Raw genomic sequence first — 24,684 nt, 5'->3', positions numbered from 1 at the left:
CGAATCATTGAGCGAGGCTGTCATAATACCGCTCCCAAAGCCCAACAAGCCTGGGCACAGCTGCGGCTCCTACAGACCCCTGTCGATGCTGAATCAAGACAGCAAGATATTGACAGCTGTCCTAGCAAATAGGCTGATGAAGGTCATTAGCAAACTAATACACCCAGATCAGACGGGCTATGTCCCATACCAATAATCATAGACGGCTCCATAGAATTGTTGAGAAGGGTGGCGAAAATGATGAGGATATGGCGATTGTGTCTTTGGATGCAATAAAGGCCTTTGATTCAGTTAACTGGCCATCGCTGCTTGCGGCCATGGAGTGTTATGGGTTAGGGCCTGGATATGTAAGGTGGGCAAAGATATTGTATAGCGAACCACTGGCTAGGGTTAAGACAGGATCTGTGATATCGGGAAGATGGCAGCTCAGCAGGGGCACCAGGCAGGGATGTCCGTGGTCCCCAATGCTCTACATATTGGCCCTGGAAGCTCTTGCAATATACTTGAGACAGCAATATGGCATCATAGGCATTGAGGTCAAGGGGGGGGGGAGAGACATCTGATTTCCCTGTACGCTGATATGTTGCTATACTTGCGATACCCAGAAGAAAATCTCCAGTACATTTTGGAAGTGATGGAGAGATTCGCTGGGTTGTCCGGTAAAGCGGTGAACCCCCAGAAGTCCAGCATGTTCCCATTGGGGAGGTACATGGGGATCCCAGCGGAGTGATTGCCTGTATTGCAGGTACCATGGGCGGTCAGTACATTTCGGTATTTAGGGATCAACATATACCATAATGTGGAAGAGGAGCATAGGTGCAACACTGAAGTAGCTATTACAAAAATTGAGAAGTGCATGCAATTCTGGGCCAGGTTACCCTTAGCAATGATGGGCCGGGGAGCAATGCTAAAGATGGTGGTTCTGCCAAGGCTTTTGCACTATTTCGGGAATATACCGTACCTGATACCTAAGAAGTTCTTCACCAAACTGAATAACATGTGTAGGGATTTTTTGTGGCATGGCACACGGAATATAGTGGCGTTATGGAAGCTACAGAATTTCCATGACAAAGGGGGATAAAACTGCCCAATTATGAGGTATATTATGTGGCAAGCCAATTGCAATACATCGCCAAATGGCTTTCTGATGAGGAAACCTCGTAATCTAGGCTGTTTGGGCGAGATTGTGCACCATTTTACTTGAAAGAAATGATGTTGGCACCCAGGGCGGAAATGATGGGGCGCCCTAAAATGCTGCTATTAGGGTGGAAGATATGGCGCACGGCATGCCAGATGATGGAGAACCCGACCCCATGCTCTCCGCAGGTGCCACTGGTAGTATTAACGGGGGCAGAGGTGCAGCTAAGCGTGACAATCGGGAGCCACTGGGAACCGGTTGGGGTGGCAACAATGGGAGACATCTGGCGGGAGGGCTCTAGTATTACTTTCAAGGAGCTGCAAGAAGAAACTGGGTTGCACGAGGGCCAGTACATTACATATTACAGAATAGTGCAGCGAATTAATAGAATATGGCCTGAGACAGTGCTGGAGGAGGAACCAGATGCCACCATAGATACGATATGACATAGCAGAAGGGGTCATGATATTTCCAGAATATATGAAATGTTGATGTCTAAAGTGGGGAAGGAAGTCACGCAGTTGAGGATGGACTGGGAAATAGAAGTGGGTGCCCCGATGGAGGATGGGATGTGGGAACGGGTGCAGGGGTATCATAAGAAGGTGTCTAGGAATGCGAGACTGAAACAGTTACAACTATGTTATGCATAGGGCATACATGACACTTGGAGGATATCGAGGTTTGAGAATGCAGGACGGCAGGCATGCCCCAAATGCGATGAGGAGAATGCGGGCATGGTTCATATGTTCTGGTCATGCCCGGTCATTGAACGTTTCTGGAGTGCAGTAAAAGAGAAACTGGAGAAAAAAGGGGTTAAGATCATAGTGGACACAGTGTGGGCCTGTTTGCTGGGGGGGTTCCCAAGATCACGGAAGCTCAAGCATGTGAGTAAATTGAAGGACCTAGCTTATGTGCTTGCAAAAAGGAGAATAGCCATGGGTTGGAAGACCTGCCATATGCCAAATGTGGAGGTGTGGTGGAGAGATTTACAAAAATGGGGCGAGACAGAAACCATGGTGTGGCAAGAGGCTAGTAACGCAGTGGGGGAGGAGGAGACTGAGTCCCTGATGGCCTGGAAACTTGATAGCCGAGCTGTTTGGGTCGATTGAAGACCTGGCAGACGCTATAGAAGGGGAGACCGTACCACAGGTTGCAGAAACGGAAGGTTAAAAGAAATAGACTCGTAAAGGGGGGGAGGGAAAGGGAAGCAGCAACTAGAAATTATGGCTGTATATTGAAGCGGTTGAAGTTCGCCCTGCTTGTTTGGTTTGTATTGTTTTGTTGTGTGAATAAGTTAATAAAAAACTAAACTATCGAGCGCAAAGAGGATATCAGGCCGGCCACTCAAGAGGCTCTGCTCTCGGTAAGTCCACTCTGCGTTATAATTTAATATATGAAGTAATGCCATTGCCTTTGTGAGCCTGCATGATGTCCCTATAAGAAATTGAAAGAAGTGCTTTCTGAGACTGACGGGGGCTTTTTTTTGCCAGCACAATGTCACTCTGAGTCAATGAGCTTCCCCCTCTCAGAGCCTCTACGCTGCCCCTCTTGAAGTCTGATGTGATATTGCCCAGATCACACATGTTGGTTAAGGGGGGATATAGAGTGCCTAGATGCACAGTCGGTCAGTAATGTGAGGCTAAGCCACGTCTCCTTCAAAAAGTTTAACTGTATGTAAACCTTGGCTCAGCATTAAACTCTGCACACCTCCCAGCCAGCCCTGGTTATTATACAGCAAAATATTAACGCATATATATGTTTGGCTTTTTACATGTAGATAAGAGAAACACTGCCAGCATTTTTTTGTTTTTTTGTTTTATTTGCTTGTATAGCGCACTGAGCCAGAGGGTAACTGGGTGCTTTTCTTAAGGTACATGTTACAAAGTTATACATATATACAGGTAAAATGAATTATACATTGGAATGTGCAGGACAATAATATTTACAGATATATACACAATATATAGATTTACAGCATGTACAAACGAGTTGGGATCATAAGAGCTAGTAGAACTGCCCCTGGCTTAGAATGGCCTAAGAGTAGGATCAGGTCGGCTCTAGGCATAGTCGGGTGGGAGGCAAGGGTCTAGAGATCACGATAGGTCAGATTGGATAATATAAGTTGTTTAGTTTGGTTGCGAGAATAGCCAGCATTTTGTTTTGTTCCGAAAAGAGAGGAACACAGTGTCAGTTTTTAGGTTAAGTGCGAGTTTGTTCCAGGTCTTGGCAGCTAGCACAGGGAAGCTGGATCCCCCTGCTGTGTTTAATTTAAAGGAGGGAATGTTTAAGCAGTGGGAGTAGATAGATCTGGTATGCCTTGTGGATTCTCTTCTGGAGAATTTGTTCATCAGATATTTGGGCACTGAATTATTGAGGCATCTGTGGGTGATCATGAGTGTTCGGAAGGTGATCCTGTCTTGGATCGGGAGCCAATTGGTGTTTTGTCTAGTTTGTGCGATGTGGCTAGAACACAGAATGTTGAGTGCAGCCCTGAGAGCATTGTTTTGCAATACCTGAAGTTTGTGAAGATTCTTTTGACTGATGCCCTTGTAGAGAGTATTGCAATAGTCCAATTTGGACATTATGAGGGCTCGGGCCAGCGTGAGACAACTTTTGGAGTTTAGAAAATGAGCTTGTGAAATGTTTTTGGAGACTGATCTCTTCCATGACCCCATCCCCTACACCCTTTGTTAATATTTACGAGGTTAACATACATAGTAAAGGTAGTCTGCTTTACTTGTATAAACCACAGCCAGGAAGAGACTGTGTAATTATAAGGGAAGGGGCAGGGGACCTTCTCCTAGCACCCAAACATGTTTTGCTCACAGGACGTTTTGTACATTACAAATGAAAATCTCACCAAATGCTTTTAGCATTTCAAAAAATGCATTTGTACCTTGTGTCATGCCAAACTGCGTAAAATGTTTGCTGCTTTTAACCTGAAAATACTCAAACAAGGGTCCGAAATTACTGTTTGGTGCATTGTGGATTTTCAGTCCTATGGAAATAAAACATGGCCACCCATCACACACAACCAGGGTCTATTGTCTGTCACCTTTGCTGGGAGCGCGGGGACACCTCATTGACACTTTATCCTACCTGTAATATAAAAACCCACACTAACTAATGATCTGTCTTTATGATCAGTGTCCTATTATACACTTATCAAAAGAACACAATGACAGTGCAGTGATTTCAGTTTCAGATAGTTTGAAGTACATAGAATGGAATTAAATGTGGCTTTTAAACATTTGCTATGATATGATATGGCATTTGTAACGCGCCTATACACAAGTGTTTCAAGGCGCGACGAGGCAGGGAGGGGGGAACAAGGGGAAGACAGACAACGATCCTACTAGGCCAGGTGTCATTCAGACCGCGCAAGTGCAGGGGTAGGGGTAGGGGGAAGGGGAAAAAGTGCAAAGGGAAGGGGGAGGGGGGGGGAGTGCAGTACAAATAAGTAGAATAGAAATAAAATATTAAATAAATAGGGCCAGCTGGTGGCAAGTGCAAGGTAAGTGCAGAGAAGTGCTTGGATGTTACTATTAGTTTAAGGTCAACAAATGATGTCAATCTCCACTGGAATACACCGGGGTGGTTGTAGGTATTGTCAGGTGCTGTGCGGCAAAGGACATTCAGGTTGCCCTTTTTTGCATATGTATTGACATCACAAAAAATTATCTTTCAATGAGTGACCTAATTCTTTCATACTAGAGGCAACAGAGGAAGTCAGTTTACTGATGACATCTTGCATGCAATGTGACTAAGAACCACATAACTTTTTGATATGCATTTATAAATTGCCGCTGACGAGGGGTGTTGCTAGGTCTGGAAAAGAACTGGGACTATGCTAATGTCAGGATTGTCGAGACTCTGGGCTAGCTAGTCTTTTGATTGTAGCCCTTGAGCTTCTATCCGGGGCTAAAACCAAAAAACCCAGATCTATAGCCCCTTCAGCCCCCCCCACCCCCCCCTCAGCAATGCCTCTAGCCACTGACCTATACATGAAACACAATACCATGAATAAGCCTTTTTTTGAATAGCATACACCATACGTGCCTACATATCTATTCCATTCAACAGATGCTAGTCTAGTCCTGGTTTAACTTCGTATTCTCGTACTTATAGTCCTGGTTTTTCCCATTTTATAAATCCTGGACTACTAGTCACAGATTGCAAAATTAAAAGCAGGACTGGAATTGCATCTCCCTAATAGAATGGATAATGTTGACATGTATGGTACAGCGTGAACTCAATACCTTCTAGGCTCTTCTAATGTTGGCAGATCAAATCATGTGAGCAGGATCAAACACTTTGTGGGGAAACTGGGATTTGAGACCATTATGTAACTTCGACACTCAAGCACATATATGCTCATGTCTGATTGGTAGAAATAGGTGGTTGTGCCTGGATTTTAAGAATACTCTGTTTTATAGAAATTAATTGAAAAAGTGCAACACGACAAATCCTTGCATACATATTGCCCATCACAGTAATTGGTGAGTGCAGCTTTGCCAAATTGAAGCTCATACCTCCCATCAACAATGAAAGCCTGACATACCTGACTGTTCTATCATTTGAAAATGACATTGGCCATTCTCTGATTCTATCTGATGTCGGGCTTCCATGGGCAAAGTCAAGAAAAGTTACTTTTTCAAAACATAATACAGATAACATTCTAAGATTGTGACCTATGATCTAATGTATGCATTCTGTATTGCATTTCTTTCAAGTCATTAGAGTGCCATATTCACAGCATTTGTAACATGCAATTTGTGTCATTTTTGTGGTTGGAGCGCCAAGGATGCTTTCTGCCTGGGGTGGAATCTGGGCTAAGACCGGCCCTGTGCACTCAAGTGGCAGGAGAAGCTTGTGCCTGGACCAATTACCCAGCAGTGCGAGGTTCTCTCAAAATCCATCCAGGATGTGTATAAACCCAGTGGGCCAAAGAGCCACAAACGAACCCCCAGACCCCAAAAAGTCTGCTCCAGGGAAAGCGATTGGCTGATACAGGAGTGCACGTATCAACTTGGATCCTCGGATCCTGCACTGCAGTATGCTTTCTAAAGCTAGTTTGCGGCCCCCTCCCATATGTCCTGACACCTGGGAGGGTGAAAGAATGTCCCAGAGAGGTGGAATACGCCCCTTGGTAGTATGGAAACAAATAAACGAGACAAATTACAAATGAAGTGTGGCTCAGACCCACTGGAAAAGGCACATCTGGAAAGTATGGCACAAATAACAGACGATTGAGCTCCACCTAGGACGAGAAGCTAGCGTGCATGGTCCTCATGCCAGGGGGGCATGTCCAGAGCTGCTGACCGTGTGCCTATCCAGCTCAAGGGGGCGTGCCTATCCAGCTCAGGGGGGCGTCCCCACCCGGGGCACGGCAGAGTGTTGTAGTGGGCCTGTTACTATAGGGAAAGACATAGTGTCTGCTGGACATTGAACAGTGGCAGAGCAGGGTGGGTCACTGTGCCTGGGGCATGGTGCAGCCCACCAGCAGTGTTCAGAGGTTCAAGTGACCTGCGCACAACTGAAGGCCTCCTAGTCATACACCACTCTAAAAGAAAAAAAACTCTCTAAAAAGGCTTTGTTAAATTTCAACCTTTTTTTTAGAAAAACCTTTGAAAAAAACCTTAGTTGAAGCAACCTTTACTTGACCATGCAAAACCTAAAAAGAACTGCTGGATAGGTACCCTGGCATTGCCATCACCCTGAGATCCAGAGCCTACCCCCGGCCTTTCCTTAGACCCACCCAGAGGTCCCGGTGGCTTCTGATTGATCACTGAAGCCCTCCTATGGACATCCCCTTTTGGTGTTGGTTTGGTAAACTTGGACTTCCTTTGCCCTGATGAAGAGTGTACTGCAGCTTGTGCACCTTGCCTCCTTGTAGACAAGTGATTCCCTGCTTGCTGCTCTGGCTGGCCCCGTTGCAACCCCCCCCCATTCCCCTTGTGTCCCCTCTCCGCCCTTGACTGCTCCCTGTTGCTCCAATCCCCCACCCTTTATCTGATGCTAATTTTGTAGCGTTACAAATAGTTTGCACAACTACACTGTTTCCAATTATAAATAACCCAATAAAGGGATTACCATTGTAACTCTTTGCCTTATATAAAATGTTTTTGTTAAACACTGATTTTTCTGCTTACTGCAATAAATAAAATATACACATATGTAGTGTCCTTATGCCTTCTTTTGAGGGACATCACAACGCAGGCGGTGGGTGAATGTAAAATTAATTTCTCCCTGTGGATCATGCTCCTTGTGCCAGTCCTTCACACTCCCCACTGCAAAGGTTGTTCCGATTCGATGAATTGGGTTCATTCTTATTTATCTACCCCCCCCCCTTGTCTTTATTGCAGGAAACATGGCTTGTCTTGTTTCAACCTCATTGATGAACTGCGTCTGTCATCTTGTACTTGGATGTGCAGCGTTTTGAGAAATGGTCTAAATGAATGTCTTGACTTTCAGGAACACCTCGTACTGCAGTAAGGTGGCCTTCCCACTGGAGGTATTGCAGAAAGATCCTGGTTCCTGCGTCAGCCAATCAGCAAAACCGGAGCTGGTAGAACTACGCTCGGGACATTTGGAGGTCATGACCTGTCCAGATATAGATGGATTTTATCCTCCGAATGTAACGCCCACCGTAACCTGGTACCTGGTAAGCATGGCATGATAGGACACCGAAGGGAGGGCTGACTTCTTGTACAGATCCTTTGTAGTCTCTGCTTTCATCTCGTGGGTCCATGAAATAGAATGAAGCAAACCAAGTTTGGACTTTTATCTGCTTGATGGAAATGGTTGCAAGGCACCTCCCCAGCCCTGCGATTGGCCCCTGCCCTCTAATTTCTACCCCAGTCAGTGCAAGGTTTGTCCTTCTGCCTCAGCGAGCGAGATGTCGCCTCTTCTCATCCCACACCCTTTTACGGCTCCCACTCAAACTATTTGATACTGAAAGTTGGAAAAAGGGACCTTTTTCGGTTGGCGTCATTTAACTAAAATTCCAAGTTTTGTGGACAGATCAGAAAAGTGAATGGTTTTTAGAAAACAAAATTCTTAAGGTTTGTTTTTCTCCCCAAAAGTAAATGTCTTCAAATACATGAGCTCACAACTCCCCCGCAAAAAAAAGGAAAGGATTTGGGAAGTTATCCACTATTTCATTCTCAGCAGTATTGGCGTCTTCCTCCGACGGGACCATGCAGTGTCCTGACTGTAGGACCCCAGAGGTGGAGATTCTAAAGAAACGTGGGACGATGATTCTTCCAGCCCCCTTTAGGAGGGAGGGATATTAACTCCAGAGAGATCAATGGGCACGCTTGAAGGGCCCAGGGAACTTTTCCAGCTTTCCAGCACCACAGTGTCTTGTGTAGGGCTGACCTGTGCACCGCTCCCCAATCCTTTTCATGGTCACTACATCATGGATGTTTGCTCCATTTTCGGTTATCTCTTGACGCTTTCTAGTGGCAACACCAGGTTGTGCCAGGCATCTATGGTGGAGAGAATGGCACAAAAAGCATTTTGTCTCTGCCTTTGTGTGTTATGGGTCCCTTTCTCTAATATACAATGCCCTCTCGAATGCTCACTTTAGATAAACTTCACAAGCTGCACTGCAGAGCCAGTTAATGCTTCATCCATCATATGTATCACAAGCCCCGCCCAGTGCTTCAACACTCTCCTCCCTATGCCCTTTTCATTGTTGCACAAGGGCCTCTCAACTCTGCCTACCCTTGTTACCCTTTGCTGCACTCCTTGACCAGACACCCCACTGGCTTCCGGTACACCAGGGCAGCTGCCCCCTGGATTCAGCCCCCCTCCCCTTGTATCAGGAAATTCCTCCAACCACACTCCTTTCTCTGTTCTTCCTGTGCCACCATGGCATGCAGCCCCTGAGCCGGGTCCACCCCAAGCAGCCCTGCACCCGTGCCCTACAGGTAAGGGGTGTATCGGCCACTTTAACTCCCCAGAAATAGGCAAATACCCTGATAAAATGAAAATAGGGAGCAAAAATACTCGCAGCAAAAAAACTGAAAACCGACACATAGGACCGTGTACCCCTGCCTTCATCCACACGGCTCCTATAATTACTGCCCGATACTGAGGTAAACTTTGTTTGTGTGTATCTTTTAATGTGCTTGAATAACTAAGTACAAATACATTATTACAAAACATTTCGTTTTCCAGCTAAACACATTTTTTGACTAGCTTATAAAATACTCCCATTGGCAATTGGAATTACTTGTGGACTCTCTAAAGATCATTTTACTCCCAACTTAATAAAATAGGGACTAAAAAATATGTTTTTTTCTCTCTGGCGCACTGCCTGGACCCATGCACTACGGTGGAAATAAGATGCTAGGGGGGGATCCAAAAGTCACTATAGGTCACCATCGATCCAGTCTTGTTTTCTCCATGACCCTGTTCTGCCATATCCTGGATGTATACATGATTTGGTCATTCTTTTCTAATTTTGCCTATTTCCCAAACCCTGTTCAAAAATATGTGGTGGTCGTATCGAATGATGCATTCCCTTTTGGCTTTTGTATGCCCGGACCTTAGTGTATTTCCAGCAAACACTAGTAAAACTACATGGTAAGTTGCCCACCTAGTCTAGATGGAGCTATGTGTTAAGGGTTGTGATGGCCAATTGGAGAGTACAATGGAAACTAGCGAAAGAAACCAAGGGTGTGTGGCCTGTGGTGCCCGCCTAAGCTAAAATGACCCCTGCAAAGCCCCCCCGCACTGATGCCTCCAACAGGTTAGGGCTTTGAAGCTCTGCATGCACGCACCTATTTCGGAGAACTAGGTAGTGGGACAAAGTTCTCTTTTTCTGGGGTAAGCAGTGGATTGGCCATGGAGGCCGGGTACAGCCGCATTTTGCTGGACCTGAGGACCACGTGGGGAGGACACCCTGGCCTACCCCACCTTTCCCAGCCCATGTGCCAGGAAGATGTCTTTGTGTATGAACCAAGATATTGTCCTTTAGTAGAAAGCGTTGCCAAAGTCAACCCATAATGGCACACTCTCTGGCATTGGTCCCACTTCCTCGGTGAACTAAAGAATGACTGCAACATGACCCCCTGTGGTTACATAGTTCAGAGAACTGTGTGAGAACGGGGAAAATTGTGCATGGAGATGCAGCCACCAAAATCCAGATGTTTACTCGGAGCCATTGCAGGGTGGGAAGGCACAGCAGCAGCCATCACACACGCTGCACAGGAGCCGGGCAATCACACATACAAAGCAATCGGATGAAAGCACACCTTAGAGTAAATAAAGGGCACTCTTTGGGGGTTGGTCTACATAGAGCAGCAGGTGGATCATTATGGGGAGGAGCAGAAGTGTGGAGAAGCGCACTGGAGGCGAAAGACTCGGAGAGGAGGAGGAGCAAGTTCGAAGAGAGGAAGTAACTTACTATGAATCAGCAGATGGAGACAACGGTGCGAGAGGAAGAACCATCTCAGGAGGGGGTGGGGATGCATCAAAGGAACGTACCATGACAGCTAGGGGCTGGGGGGTCATGGGAGAAGTTATCTGGTGTAGATGAGAGCAAAAAGAATACCATGGGGAACACGAAGAATCAGACTGGGGCGTTCACAACAAGTGGCCGTGATGAGCATCGGGACCAGGTGGTAGTGTTTAGGGGGGGGGTGTGGAAGAGGAGGAGGTGGGGCTGGAGAGGGAACCAGGAGGAGCTGGTGTCAGATGAGGTGTAGGCGGAGACATTGGTGGAGTGGATGGTAAGGAGATGCCTTGGAAGGCTGAGGTGTGGAGGGAAAGAACCACTGGCAGAACACAATGAGGATCCGGAGCATGGAAGTAGGTAGCAGGAGTAACAATCAACCGCTGAGAGGGTCACAGGCATGAGATCATTGCAGAGGAACAAGGAGACTGCCCAGAAGAGGGGCGGGAGCATCAGTAAGAAATCGCCCACACTAGCGCTATGAGGACCTTCCCGTCCACCCATCTACCAGGCCAGAAAACCTATGGAAGGCTTTGGCACCCTAAGCTTGATTCCCCCCACCCCCTTCCCCCCACAATTCCTTCCATTGCTTTCCCAGATCTGAATATGGCACAGTGGTATCTGCCCCCCTTCCACTCCCGACCTCACGAAAGGAAAGTGGAGGAGAAACCTACCAGTTTTGGATACTGTAAAGACATTGGTGGGTGAACGGAGCCCCCAGGTCTATTTTTTTTTAGAAGTGTCACCCAGCAAATGTACTCTAAGGGAGCGCATGTTTGGCCTGCGAGAAGACAGGTTGCGCAATCACCTCACCCACGTTGATAGTGCAGTGTGTGTATTGCACCATAGGTAAACTGGGCGCCAATTTGAGTTTCCCTGTGAGATCACTAACCCTGCTCTTAGTCATTGGTGGGCGGTGGCCAACTTGTAATTGGCAGCTGTGTCTTCATGCTTAATATGTGATCTAGAGAGTAAGGACACCACACCTGCCCCCATTGCTCAGTGCAGTGACTGCGCGTGCAACATGCCCCGGTCACTTGTAAGTGGAGGCTGCGTGGCAAGAGGCAGCAAGGATCTGCAGAGCATTTAGCGGTTAAAGTCAATGTAGAATTGTTGCTGCAGGCAAGTTTTTTTTTTTTTTTCTGTAAAATTCATCAATTGTAGTTAGGCGAGGAAGAGTTCAATTTTCTGGTTGGGTTGCTGCAATCATTGCCTCAATTGAAATCTAAATGTAAATGATCAATTAGCCAAACGATGCGCAGCGCCTGGCGGAGGCGATTTAGCTGTCATACGCCTGCTTGATAACTAATAAAAATACTATATTGCCTTTCTGTTTAACTTGCGCTGCGCCATTAATCAGGCTCCAAAACAAACCGATCATGCAAATTATACGAGTCTTTAGGTTTTTTCTTTTTTCATATTCCTGCTGCTCAGAGGAAAAGTGCTTGGCAACGTGGTGATTATCCCAATGCACCTTTAGTCTACTGGAAAATGAACCAGCTGCGCCTTCGAAGAGTGGGTGCGATGGAGCGGCAGCGGTGCCCTGCGTGCCCCCTACTAGCGATGGCTGAAGGATTTTGCTGATGTAAATGTAGTGTGAGGTTAATTATGACCCTCATCTACACGTTGGCATCAGAGTCTACTCTAGATGCCTCTTCACGTTCCCTCCGGATCTTCACTCCCCCCGGGGGGGTTGGGGGGGCATGAGGATCCAGACCGTCAGTACACAGCAGCCTGGGTTGGGTGAATGCCTGCTAGGATTGGCAGATGTGTGTTGCCAGCATGCGGGCATGGCCTCATGGTGCTGAGCTGACGAGACCTTGCACAGAAGCGGCCTTCTCTGGGAAGCATCAGGGCTCTGTTCTGGTGTTGCCAGGATTTCGAGGTGTTGGTCAACCTCTAGTGGCCCTGGCATACCCATGACGATGGGCACGTGCCTACCAGCAAGTGTTCCTCTCTCCCTCCTTTGTATAAACTGTGCCCTCAACCAATAGCCGCTGTTTGCCCTCCTGGGCTAAAGCCTCGAGCCTTGGCAGGCTCCGCCATCTCCTTCTCTGGCTCCTGCCAAATCTGCCCTCAGACTTAAGACGCCGTCTCTTTCTCAACGCGGTCTTGACTGCCCTGTTTGCTGCCTCCACTGAACGGCCTCAACAGGGCTTCTCATTACCGTGAGTTGGTTTTCCAACGTCTCCCCAGATTGGTTCCTTGTTGGCGTCCTTCTATGCTCGCTTCTGGATTGGCTGTGCCCTGGTACTCGTGGTTAATATTTTTTCGGAGCATGCACCTCTCCTGGAACTTACTGGCACCCACGTGTGCCTCAGCAGGAGAGCTTGTGTGGCTGCTCATAACCCGTGCATCCGTCCATTTTGGACCCCTTACATAGCAATGGCTCATTCCTCCTTTTCCCCCCCCAGAAAAGCGTGACATGAGCCTTGCTTAGTTTTTTGGCATAAAAGGCTGCAGATTTATTTTCCACAAAATCATAAAACATACTGCACACATTAGTGGAAATACTTTGGAAGATGCGGCGACTGCTCCGTGTCCAAAACCTGCTTCCCCCTTGCTTTCCAAAAGTCCATCATAGGCCCAACTCTCCCAACCCTTTGCGCCTGAGCCTCGCCTGCCCCTGCAGGTATCCGTGGGCGGGGAGAGTGCCGTTTCCTTGGGGGAAGCTGAGCCCTTGTTGTTCCCCCCCAGACGGCCCTGCCGTTTTAGGCTCCCAAGGGGCGCTGGTCTGGAAAGGGCGAAGACCCTTCCCGCTTTCTCCTGGCTCATCCGGAGTCTGTCTCTTGTGTTTGGTTGCCCAAACACCGCCACGCCACAGGTGGGTTACCGCCCACCGTGGCTCACCGCCCACCGTGGGTCCCCCCTGCTTCCTTCCTCACATTTCTTGGATTTCTGTGCAAAGGGTCCAGAAGAATATCTCCAACCCCATTGGTGACAAATGTACCCCAACTTCCATAATATACTCAAGGGAATTAAAAATAATCAAGCCGTGACTGCTCTGGCAAAAACCCTCAGAGGCTCCCTTTCCCAGTCTTGTCGGGTCAGCACCACCCAGACATAAGGCCAATATGTCCGTCTTTTGCTGTTTCCCAGGCTATCTGGCACCTGCCCCTGCAGCTGCGCCCCTATCAACCCCGGCACCCCACCCATCCCAATCTCATTTCCTCCAGGCTGCTGCTGGTGGGGAAAGAAGGTGGCATGTCGATTTTAAGTTCCTTTCGGCCTGATGTACCTCCTCACACCCAGGCCTCCTTCCCCCATGCCACCCGATGAGCACCAATTTTTAGAGATTATTCAGTGGAACTTAAGATGCTAAGGCCATGTCTGCTGTACTTCTGCCCCTGCCACCTTTCCCTCTTGCTCCGCCTTAACCAGGGTGTGCCTGCTCTGGGACACTTTTTCCATCTGTCCCCTTTCCATCCTGCTCCGCCTTAACCAGGGCGGGCCTGCTCCGGGACCCCTTTTTTCCTCTGTCCCCTTTCCATCCTGCACCGCCTTAACCAGGGTGAGCCTGCTCCGGGACACTTTAAAGTTAGAATTTCAGGCACCACCTTTGCCTTACTTCCCCTTTCCCAGTCCTCTCGCCCCACAAGAATCCGTGGTCTTGTGCCGTCTTTCCTTATTGTTACATTTCCCAGAGTTTTGAGCTGGATTCTACTATGGGGCTCTGTCCCTACTGCTGACAAATGTCTGCCATCCACTGGTTTATACTACGGGGAACTTGGGTTGAACCGCCCATGCCTGCCCTGTGCAATACCTTTCCAAGAGCTTTGTGCACCTTGTGCCCAATTGCCATCCACTGGGTTATACTACGGGGAACTTGGGTTGCACCGCCCATGCCTGCCCTGTGCAATACCTTTCCAGGAGCTTTGTGCACCTTGTGCCCAATTTCCAGTGACATTTCCTCAGCCCCGTGCTGGACCGGGCACTCACTCTCTTGTATATTCAACCAGGGACTCCATGTTCCACCCTTAGCAATTCATCTACCCCTTTACTGGACTAATGCTCCCCCCACCTTAATCTTGCTCCACCTGCTGTGAGCTACCAACCGGGTGATTGCCTGTGCTGGACGGGAGGAGCTGCCTTTATAGTCCCTTGTTAGACCTGTACCTCTGCATTCATTTCCCCCTTGTCTCAGCCAGGTACCATTTTTTTCCTGTCCTGTGTGTACCGCCTCCCATCTTTCACTAGAGGGCTCCCCTCTCCCATTTTACTTAACATGTAAGGCAACTGCCATAACCAAGAAGACAGCCTCTCCTCAGGCGTACCTAGTGGTGCTATCCCACAACTCGCTCTATATCGTTACCTGCCTGCACACCTTTACCACTGATACTTGATCATTCTCATTGGTCAGGTGCAAGGCTGCGCTGTCCCTGCTACCTGCGCCTTTAAACACGTTCCTGCTTCTCTCGGTGTACCACCTTTCGTTTTTAAATTTCAAGTACTTGAGCCCAAGCCAAACTGTTCCCCCCTCGCATCACTTTGCAGCTTTGTTAAGTGTGTACGCCTGACAACTGGCCCCTTGTCCGAATTCATAATTGGGAATTTGAATTCCATTCATAATTGGGAAATGAAACCCATAATTGGGAATGCTCCTAGCGCCCTTTTCCATACTAGCCTTGTGGCGCTCCCACGCCCAACTGGCAAGAGGCATGCAATAATGCTCTTAGCGACATTTAGAAGTACGCGCCCCGTGGCGCTCCCCTTGCGCTGCCTCCCTCATACAATTTTCATGCGCCATGGCGAGTGCTGTACCTCTGGGTACTGTAAGGGGGTCAGGCCATTATGCTCATAGTGCCGTTAAATCATACCCTCCTCCTGGCACTCCCCTTTATCATGAACGCGTAATGCAATCGCGCTTATAGCGCCATACCTCTATCCCCACCTACAGCGTGAAGGAACATGCAACCCGCTTATAGCGCACTTTTGTACAACGGCCTCCACGCGCTGCCCCATATAATGGAACGGGTCCTGCCATACTGCCTGCAGCGCTATTCTGTAAGGATAACCTTGCGGCGCTCCTACACCCACTGGACAGAGTCATGCCATACTAAGTTACCAGGGGGAACCCCCAATTGCCCTTAGGGATCCCCGTTTCTTCAACCCATCCCGTCCAGGAGAGGCAACAGAAGCCACAACTCCTTCCCCAGCTGAGCTGCACAACCCATACATTAGCATCGCTCAATATGTTCCCGTACCCATTACCCTAAACAACGCAAAGGGCGAAACTATGGAAGCATATACAAACAATTAAACCAAGAGTGAATGGATGATGCAGAAATACGGTATACCACTAAAGTGACGAGCTGACCTGCCCTCTTTAATGTTCTTGCGCACGAAACAAGGTGGCCCTTTAAATTTCCTAGTAACCCACCTGGTGTGCGTTTTCCGCGTGGTACCCGTGTTTAACCAATTAATGGACCGACGCTGCGCCCTAACCCTGCGTGATCTCTATTGGCAGCCTCACTTCCCTTTCTGCTGCAAGCCTGGTTGGTATGTGTCGCCCAGCCAATTTCATTCTGATCTTTGTAGTCCCCAACCGCGGGGATGGCCAAAGCCAGGCTCTTTTATTCTCTAGTTCTATTGTTACAACCCCCAACGGCGGCTTCTACCCGGCATTCAAACTGCATAGCGTATAAACGACGCTCTGCGACGAACTCCCTTGCATCAAATATGACCGGCGACCTGTTACACAGGGAGCCCTGCATGCCCTTATCCTAATTCATCGTCCGTTCATTAATGAACCTTGCTGCCAGGTCCCAGCCCCCATGGACGTCTCCTGGTCAGTAATACGTGCACCGTAAATTGCCTGGCGATATGTGCAGAGGCCCTGAACTCCTACTCCTAATATTCCTGCATCTGCGGGCCAATCCCTTAAAACACCTTGAGCATAAACCTGCACCCTGTATGCCCGCCCTAAACCAGTCAGCTACCTCATCCTAAAAAGCGCGCTCTGTACCTTGTTTATAAGCGAATAACTGCCATCTTTGTTTCTAAAGTGTGGCGCGAACATTCAGAAAACTGCTTACTCACTTGGTGACCGTAAGCATAACCTGCCCCTGGATGCCCCGTTCTAATCAGTAAGTTAAATCATCCTAACAAAGTGCGCCAAGAAACACTTGTGTATAGGCGTGTTATAAATGCCATAACGGTTTCTTAATGTGCGGGGCGAAAATTAAATAACCATTAAATAACTGCCGTGCATGCAACCAACAAGTTGACCACCAATACAACACAGCACAACCGCTTTGTAAGGATACCTGGCCGCATTTCTAGACCCCCCAATATTTGTGTATGACATATGATAGTTTGTTTACAATGCGCTTAATACCCCGGGGTTTCTGAGCGCGGACCGAACCTGGAGTGCTTGGTACCATCGCCCTTCCAAGGCGAGCACTTTGTCCCCAAAGCTATCCTCCACCTCTTTATAAAGTATGACTGCAGCTTTAAAACCCTCATCGGCCAACCTTCACACTGCTATGCCAACAACAATCACCTCCCTGTACCTGGTGTGGACACCCCGATCGCAACTGCAACATTTCCCCCACTGTGTGACCAGAGTGGGTATACAATCAGTACCCCTAGCCCGACAACCAAAGGTGCAATATGCAACTTACACCGCAAGTTCTGCTGCCGCTACTATTTATGTGCGAAATGTGACATTGAGAAACGGCCTACTCACTTGGCGACCTTAAGCATATACCTGCACAATGGTTGCACCGGCCTACACCAGTAAGCTAAATCATCCTAAAAGCGTGCGCCATGAAACACTTGTGTATAGGCGTTTTACAAATGCCCTATGGGTTTCTTAATGTGCGGTGCGAAAATTCGGGAACCACCTAATCCCTGATCGACCTTAATCATAAACCAGCACAAAGGATGCACCGCTCTAAGCCTTTAGGCTAAATCACCATAAAAAAGTGCACCAGGAACACCTGTTTATAGGCGCGTTCTGTTAGCTTGCCCGTTGCATGCGCCTTGCACCCCGTGCATGGGAAACACCCCCCAGAAAATGCATCATATTTGCACGCCTCGCGCCCTGATGTAGACAAGCATGCTGGCAACTGCACATGGGCAACTATCTTCCTATTGCCCTTGTATCACCCTTGTGGCTGCCTACCCGCGGGGCAAAGCAGCCCCTAGCCAGCACATCCTTAAGTTACTGCGACTAGGCCTGCGTCCAGACCGATGCACGTAACCCAGCCGGCCATAACCGCATACCTTCGAATCACCCAGCATGCTGAATTCACATTCCTTGACTTTACTTAGACATTCTTCAATGCAAACATTTGAAACAATTAACCGCGAGGCGTGCATCTTAACCCCCCCCCACAGTAACCTTAACTGCATTGCTTCCCCGGACGCTCGCTAAATGCCTCTGCATAGCGTCTACGCTTACAGCTTACATATCTACTTTTAAATCACTTTCTGTAACGGAGTGGCTTGCGCCTTTTCTCCGTGCCGCTTCCTAATCTTCCTGGACCCGCATGTGAGGAAAGGAAGCCACAGATTCAAACCTGCTTTCGCCTTTAAAAGACCACCGTTTCTCGCTTCCGACATCCCCCCACCCCAGTTCCCTGGGGAGTATAGCAGTAACTGACTGCTGATACCGTCCTGCCTGCACGTCTCCTTAATTATCCCACGTCCGCCCTGCGTGGGATTAAGCTGCACGAGCCGCAACCACTCAGTGCCCAGCCATTTACCTCTTTCTTTGCTCAAGCTGCGCCATCTCCATCTCCCGCTCCCGTGAACTGGGCAACACCTTCTCTGGAACCTCTGGAACTTTCCATACCGGACCTCTTCCTTCACTGGGGTAACACGAATCTCCTCGCCTGGTCACAGCCCCTCGAAAAACTAAGTCCTCGGTGGCAGGCGGGCGTCCCACGCCAAGGCTGGATGATGCCTGCAGTGGGAACCCGCCTGCTTTAAAGGGGGGGTTAACACCGCCCCTTTCCATTGTCCCCCTTCCGCAGGCTTTTTCTCCCCCTTTGCCGCGCTCTTCTCATTTCCGCGGGCTTTCCCCGCTTTTGCCGCGCTCTGCCTTTCTTCCCCTCCTTTGAGGAGGGGGAGGGAGATTTAGGAGGAGGACACCGCCCGGGTTATCAGGGTGCCTCCTCCATTTTCTGATTTCTTCGTCGACACCTGGCATTGTGAGCACCTTTCTTCTTTCACTCGAGTTACATACTGGGAGCCACCTGGAGTCTGACGGGGAGTCTCCCGCTCCCCAGCCCCCCCCCATATGAAGCTGACATGGCTGAGTAGGGGGGAGAGACTCTAAAGAGTTTGGCCCCATGACTTCTCTTACTGGCAATATTGCATCGCACCAATCTGTGCCCATTTGCCTCCCTGGGCATTCCCACAATGTGACTTCACCAGTCTCTCTCATCTGTCCTCTAGGGAACACTTCCAAAAGTGCAATAGTTGAAGCTCTACCGCTTCATCGCATGCCACTATTTACTCTGATGGAGAATGGCATGGAGTGGTACATCTTTCATTTACTCTCGGCCCAATGGGAAAGATGACCTCATTAGTATTCAGTAGATCTGTTTTCAAGTTGGGCTCCATGCATGGCTTGGTGGTGAGACAGTTGGCAGCGTGGATATTCCTGCCCACGTGCAGTCACCTACTACCAGCCGTCTCTGCTATAATCTGCCCCCACCCCCTCCCAGCCTGGTCACGCCTGCCCTTTGGCTCAGGCGGTGCAGGAGCTGGTTCACGCTCTTCCTGGGTCAGTTACAACTCACCCCGCCTGGCATCCTCCCTGCCCCTCCCCCCTCCATGGCGCTGCACTGCACCCCTAGTCCTCCAATCTGATTGTGCTTGGGACCGTTTGCGGAAGCACGTTGGCACTCGAGGCCTTGGCATCCCATACTCCATTCACTCTGTGAGACTAATTTCACCTGCAATGGATGGGCACTAGGACCCCTATACCACCCCGACCAGCACCTGCGCCATTTCCCTGATGCTACCTTGATCCCCTGTACACTTGCCCCCGTGTCCTTTCTCTGAGCCCGTCCTCACGGCTACTGTTGTGGCCCTTGAACCCATGACATTCCTATCTGAAGGCCGGTGGCACAGAGGACCCACTCACATCCTGGCAGACATGCAGCTCCTCGCAAGACCACTTGTCACGGTCCCAGCGCTCTGGGACTGTCCTGTAGCAGGACACAGACCGACGCCCTGCCCCACCCCCCTTTCATGGTGGAAGGGGGGAGAGGTGGAAGCATCGGTTGCCTGCAGTGTAGTCCCTTGTCTGAAGTCTTTGTATTTGGCTTTTAATTTTGTTGACAAGCCGTTTACTTTGCTAAGGGTGTTTGGGGGGTGACAATATTTGATTTCAAAAGCAGTAGTTGGTTTCTGGGCCTTGTGCGTGTCCCCAACTATATCATTTTTTAAAGATTAGATTTTGTAGCTCATTTTGTCCCAGGTTTTGCAACAATGGGCCTCATTACACGGATGGCGGAGAACCATGGCGCTATTAGCGACATGGTTCATGCCGGTAAAATACCGGCACCGCCTTGGCGGAAAGGGGAATTACCACCCCATTCCAAGGTTGGCGGGGCAGTAATTCCCCCTTCCACCATTGCCCTTCCCCATTCCCATTTTTGCCCCATAGGGCTCAATGGGAATGGGGAAGGCGCTAATTACGGTACCGCAAATTGCGGTACTGTAATTAGCTCCCTGGGTCCCTTTGCGGGTTGGTTTTTAACACCTGCAAAAAGCAGGCATTAAATCCCCCAACCCGCAAAGGGACCTCGTAGTAAGGCGGTAAGGATTTACCGGTACCGGTATTTTACCGGTACCGGTAAATCCTTACCACCATCCGTGTAATTAGGCCCAATGTCTTTCTTTCTTTCTTCTCGACTTCTGCTCAATTAGGATTTTTCAGTGTGCTGGATCTCTTGGCGGGTTGTAGGACTTTTTTAATGCAGGTCTCATTATATTTGAGAAGTTAAAGCCAGGCTTGGACTGGCCTATAGGGCAATAGGGCAAGGCCCGAAGTGCAGGACCAACATGGCAAGTGTGGGCCAGTCTTTTTGGTGAAAGTGGGGCTGTTTTTTTGGTGAAGGTGTGCCTGTGGGTCCGTTTGTTAGTTTTATTTTCTGCCTGTGCAGGTACATCATAACCTTATTTCTTATAGAGCACCTCTAAACATTAGCTATTGAGCCCCCTAAACATTCCAGGTGAATACTTTAAGGTCTCCCATAGCATATTATGTTCCCGCTCTTCCCCCCCCCCCCCCACAAGTGCAGTCCATGTCTCGTCTTTTCAGGGTGTAGGCCCCTACCCCAACTTAAACTTCCCCCAACCATTCCAACCCCGCCCTCCTCCCTTCCCAACCCCATCACACTCCCCAACTTCCCCCGCTCCCATACCCAACTTACCCTTCATCTCCCTATCCCCTCTACCCTTCCCCAACTGTTGCCCAGCTCCATCCCTGGATCTCAGGCACCCCCCGCATCTAGCCCTTTTCGGCTATTGCCGTACTCGCGGTTTGGCAGGGAGATATCGCGCTAGTGGCGGTCCTACTATTCTAATTCTCGGGGGTAGGGTATCTCCGTTCCGTTGCTCCTTTCTTCTAATCAAGTCCAGGGCACCTAAAGCCGCCCATATTGCATTGCACGGTCTATATTCCAGTCTCTCACATATTCTAATGTCTCGTGTTACAATGTCCCATCACTATGACTGCTGGCCTTGCCATCGTCATCTTTTCTGCCATCTCCATTTCCGGCTCCCCCTGCCCGCCATTTATCATACATGCCTATATAACCACTTATGGTGTTCATCTCGGCCTCGCTCCTCATCTTGTTCCAGACAGCCGTTTGCGGCAAGCCATGCCGCTGCACCCTCCGGGGTATCAAAGTACACCTTGCCTTTGTGAAAGATCTTGAGTTTTGCAGGATACAAGAGCATGTATTTAAATCCGTCTGTGCAGTCTTCTCTTGATCATCACATAGCTGTAGCGCTGTCTCTGTACCAGCATGGTGTAATCAGGGTATGCAGTGATGGTCGCCGATGCTCTTGTTACCGTCCCTCCTTTCCAGAGGAATTCCAAGATCTTCTCTCTGTCCCTGTAATTAAGGATCTTTGCTATAATTGCCCTCGGGGGGGGGGGGGGTGGGGAGACTCCGGGTTGCGGTTTCCTCATCGGGGCCCTATGTGCACGTTCAACTGCGAACCCCTGGGAGAGCTTGCTTGCTCCTATTTCTTGTATGATCATGTTCTCCACATAGTCTGTGGGGTCTTGGCCTTCCTCTCCCTCCGGCAGGCCGACCACACGTATGTTATTGCGTCTCACTCTCTCCTCGGCTTCTTCTGCTCGGTTTTCCAGGTTTGCCACCTGTTGCTTTAGTATGTGGACTTCTTTGGCATTGTTTACGCTAGTGTCTGTGTTGATTTTCACTGCGCTCTCCAGACAACTAGTTCTCTCCAGGTGCTCACATCTTGCCCCGGCAGATTGACCTCTATTCCAACCGCATCTATCTTCGTTTCCAGTGCGGTCCTCAGCTCTGCCATCGTTGTTCCCCACGAGGCCTTCAGTTCCGTGATGGCTGTTAGGATCAAATTGTTCTCGCTTGACGATGCCACTGCTGCAGACGCAGCAGCCGTACCCTGCGTTGGGGTGGTGGGGGACTGCTGTGCTTTAGCAAAGATATCCATTGTGGGTTGCTTGCCCTTGGTTTTGCCTCCCCTCACTGACATTTCCTGCTCTGGTTTTACCCCAACATCCGTTTCGTGCAACACGCAGGTCTTGCGTCTCCTCGCAGTTGCTTCCTGTGGCCGAAGGCATCCCGTGACGCAGCCCGTGCGCTGTTCCAGTACTTCTCTGCGCCAGATTCAGTGACTCCGTTCCCCTGTTCAGTCACTCGGCGGCCGCCTCACCGTAGCCGGTCCAGAGCAACCACCCTCATCATCTGTGCCGTTGTCGTCTCAATGTTCACTTGGTGTGTGCTCCTTGCGCGCCTTCCCTGCCCAGATAATGTTCTTAATTATTCCCCTATTTGATTCAGACCCTACTTTGGGGCCTGTGTGGTGTTGTGCCAGCCAGAGGGTTAAATGCCTGCTCTTCCTGGCTAGGGGCCTTGCAGAGGCTCCCAGCATTCTGCCATGGGGATACCTTCCTTCATTTCACCCCAACTGTGACCCTAGCTTACTTCCTCTCATTCACCGCTAGCGTGCTTCCCGCCATGGCGTGGCCCTCTGTCTCTTAGGGGGCCTTTGCCCTGCTGTGCCCAGTCCTTGCCTGCGTATAGCAAGCGCTGGCTCCTGTATCGGCCGTTGCCACCCAGTGCGCGCCTGCCACGGTGCCATCCTTATTGCCACTGTAAGTTGGTGCCTTTATCTCACGGACCTTTGCAGGGGTGTTGTCATGTTTTTTTAACAATGTTCCTATGTCGCTGGGGGGCACTGCCCTTGCATGCGTGGTGCCCTACAGTAGTACTATGGTCCGTGGTTCACGTCTCCTGCAGCATGGTTAATCCTGGATATTCGTTCCTGTCCATGTACAAATGTGCACCAGTCAGCCTTTTCCCTAGCGCTCTCGGCGCCCCGACTTTAGTGCCTCCGCTTATATATCTGCAGTGTGCGCACTCCCACTTTGCCACTTCTAGCACGGAGGCGCATACCTGGCCCAGCTCCCCGACTTGTGTGCCGGCTCAGGCGGGTCCTCGCTGATCCCCTGTAACCGCGTACCGGCTGCGCTATGTGCTCGTTCTCTCCTCACCATTCCCCACCAATGGCGCTGCTCCTTGGTGCCGGTGGCTTGGCCCCTACTTTGGTGTTCTTATACACGGGTCGTTCCCCGTGTCTGGGGTGCGCCGTCCTCATCCACTGCCAGCAGGCCGCAGCGCCGAGTCTCCGAGGCGGACTCGCCACAATGGGTCCTAGCTGCGCAGAGGTTATAGCAGGCCAGTCATTGGCCTTCAGTGCCTTCCTGTTTGGCAGCTCCAGACAGATTTCGCGTCTTGTGGTGCGCACTATCTTCAGTCCCTCTAATGCTCTGGCTCATCCCTTTGTTCTTCCACATCTGCCATCTTGGGGTGGTCCTCCTCGGGTCACGTCTCTTCGGTCATGTGGCCATATCTTGGGGCATGTTCATCCGTTTGACCTGAAGGTGACGACGGAAATACAGAAAGAAAATGGAGGAGGCACCCCGATAACCGGGGCAGGGGCCTTCCTCCTTCCGCTCTCTCGTCCCTCCTCCCCCCTCGGGGGCAGGGGAGAGGGCGGCAAGAGTTTCAAAAAGAGCGCCAATCGCAACAGGAAGCCCGTGAAGGGCAACAATGGAAAGGGGAGGGGCAAGGGCTTCATATGCAGCGGGCGCCCGGCACAGGAGCACTTGCAGCTCTTCCAGCAGCCGGGCGCCCGTCAACCAGGAGAGGATTTTGTTTTGCATCCAGCCCCTTCGGCAGAGGACGTCGCACGCCGCGGCAGGATTTCGTTTTGTTCCTGGTCCTGGTTCGTGTGGCTTGTTCGGGATGCGGTTTCCGTTCCATGAGAAGTGCGCAGGACGGCCGGTTCCAGTGAAGGAGGGGATGCCATTGCAGCGGAACCAGAATATGGTATGAAAGGCGAGCTGGGCACATTCGTGGAACAGAGCCTTTGCTTGTGAGATGTTTTAATGGGGTTTATTAGTGTCATGGCCGCTATTATCATACTAGCGGCGGGATGCAGCGGCAGCTTGGTGTGGGGAAATAACGGCTGGGCTTGCCTAATATGTACTACGCCTGTCGTGAGTGGGAAGGGGCCTCGGGTCTACTTGGATACACTGTGCCATTCGTTTTCCGGGGGAACTAGCATGTTAACATTGTAATGTAGAGCCGCGCTAAGATTGCCAGGGTCGTGCAAAGTGTTTGGATAATGGGTTTGTTTTTTCGGTTCCGTGTCCGGTGTGATGAGCTTGGTGTTTTCCCGAGCATACTGACGAGCTGGGGGCATGGTTTTCCGAGAGCAAGACAGGCTTTCAGCGAAGCGACTACAGCCCCCGAATTTGTTGTGATGAAAAACGCTCTTAGAACAGCTACCAAAGTGGTTCAAAAGAATGGCGGCGGACACAAGTGGTCGCAAGGCGAGGGCG

At 49.9% G+C, this 24,684-nt stretch overlaps 1 protein-coding gene across 4 annotated transcripts in view; it reads left to right on the top strand.

Moving 5' to 3' along the window:
• IL1RAP (interleukin 1 receptor accessory protein) overlaps positions 1-24,684 on the top strand; it is a 681,332-nt gene that overhangs the window by 462,231 nt on the left and 194,417 nt on the right. For all 4 annotated transcript variants that reach the window (XM_069617446.1, XM_069617447.1, XM_069617444.1 and 1 more), the window contains exon 4: positions 7,613-7,802. In XM_069617446.1, the coding sequence (XP_069473547.1) occupies positions 7,613-7,802 (190 nt within the window). The remainder of the gene's footprint in view (positions 1-7,612; positions 7,803-24,684) is intronic.

Source organism: Ambystoma mexicanum, chromosome 10, assembly GCF_040938575.1.
Source record: "Ambystoma mexicanum isolate Mex_15411 chromosome 10, UKY_AmexF1_1, whole genome shotgun sequence".
Lineage (NCBI taxonomy): Eukaryota > Metazoa > Chordata > Amphibia > Caudata > Ambystomatidae > Ambystoma > Ambystoma mexicanum.
This window is presented reverse-complemented; position numbering and strand designations above follow the sequence as displayed.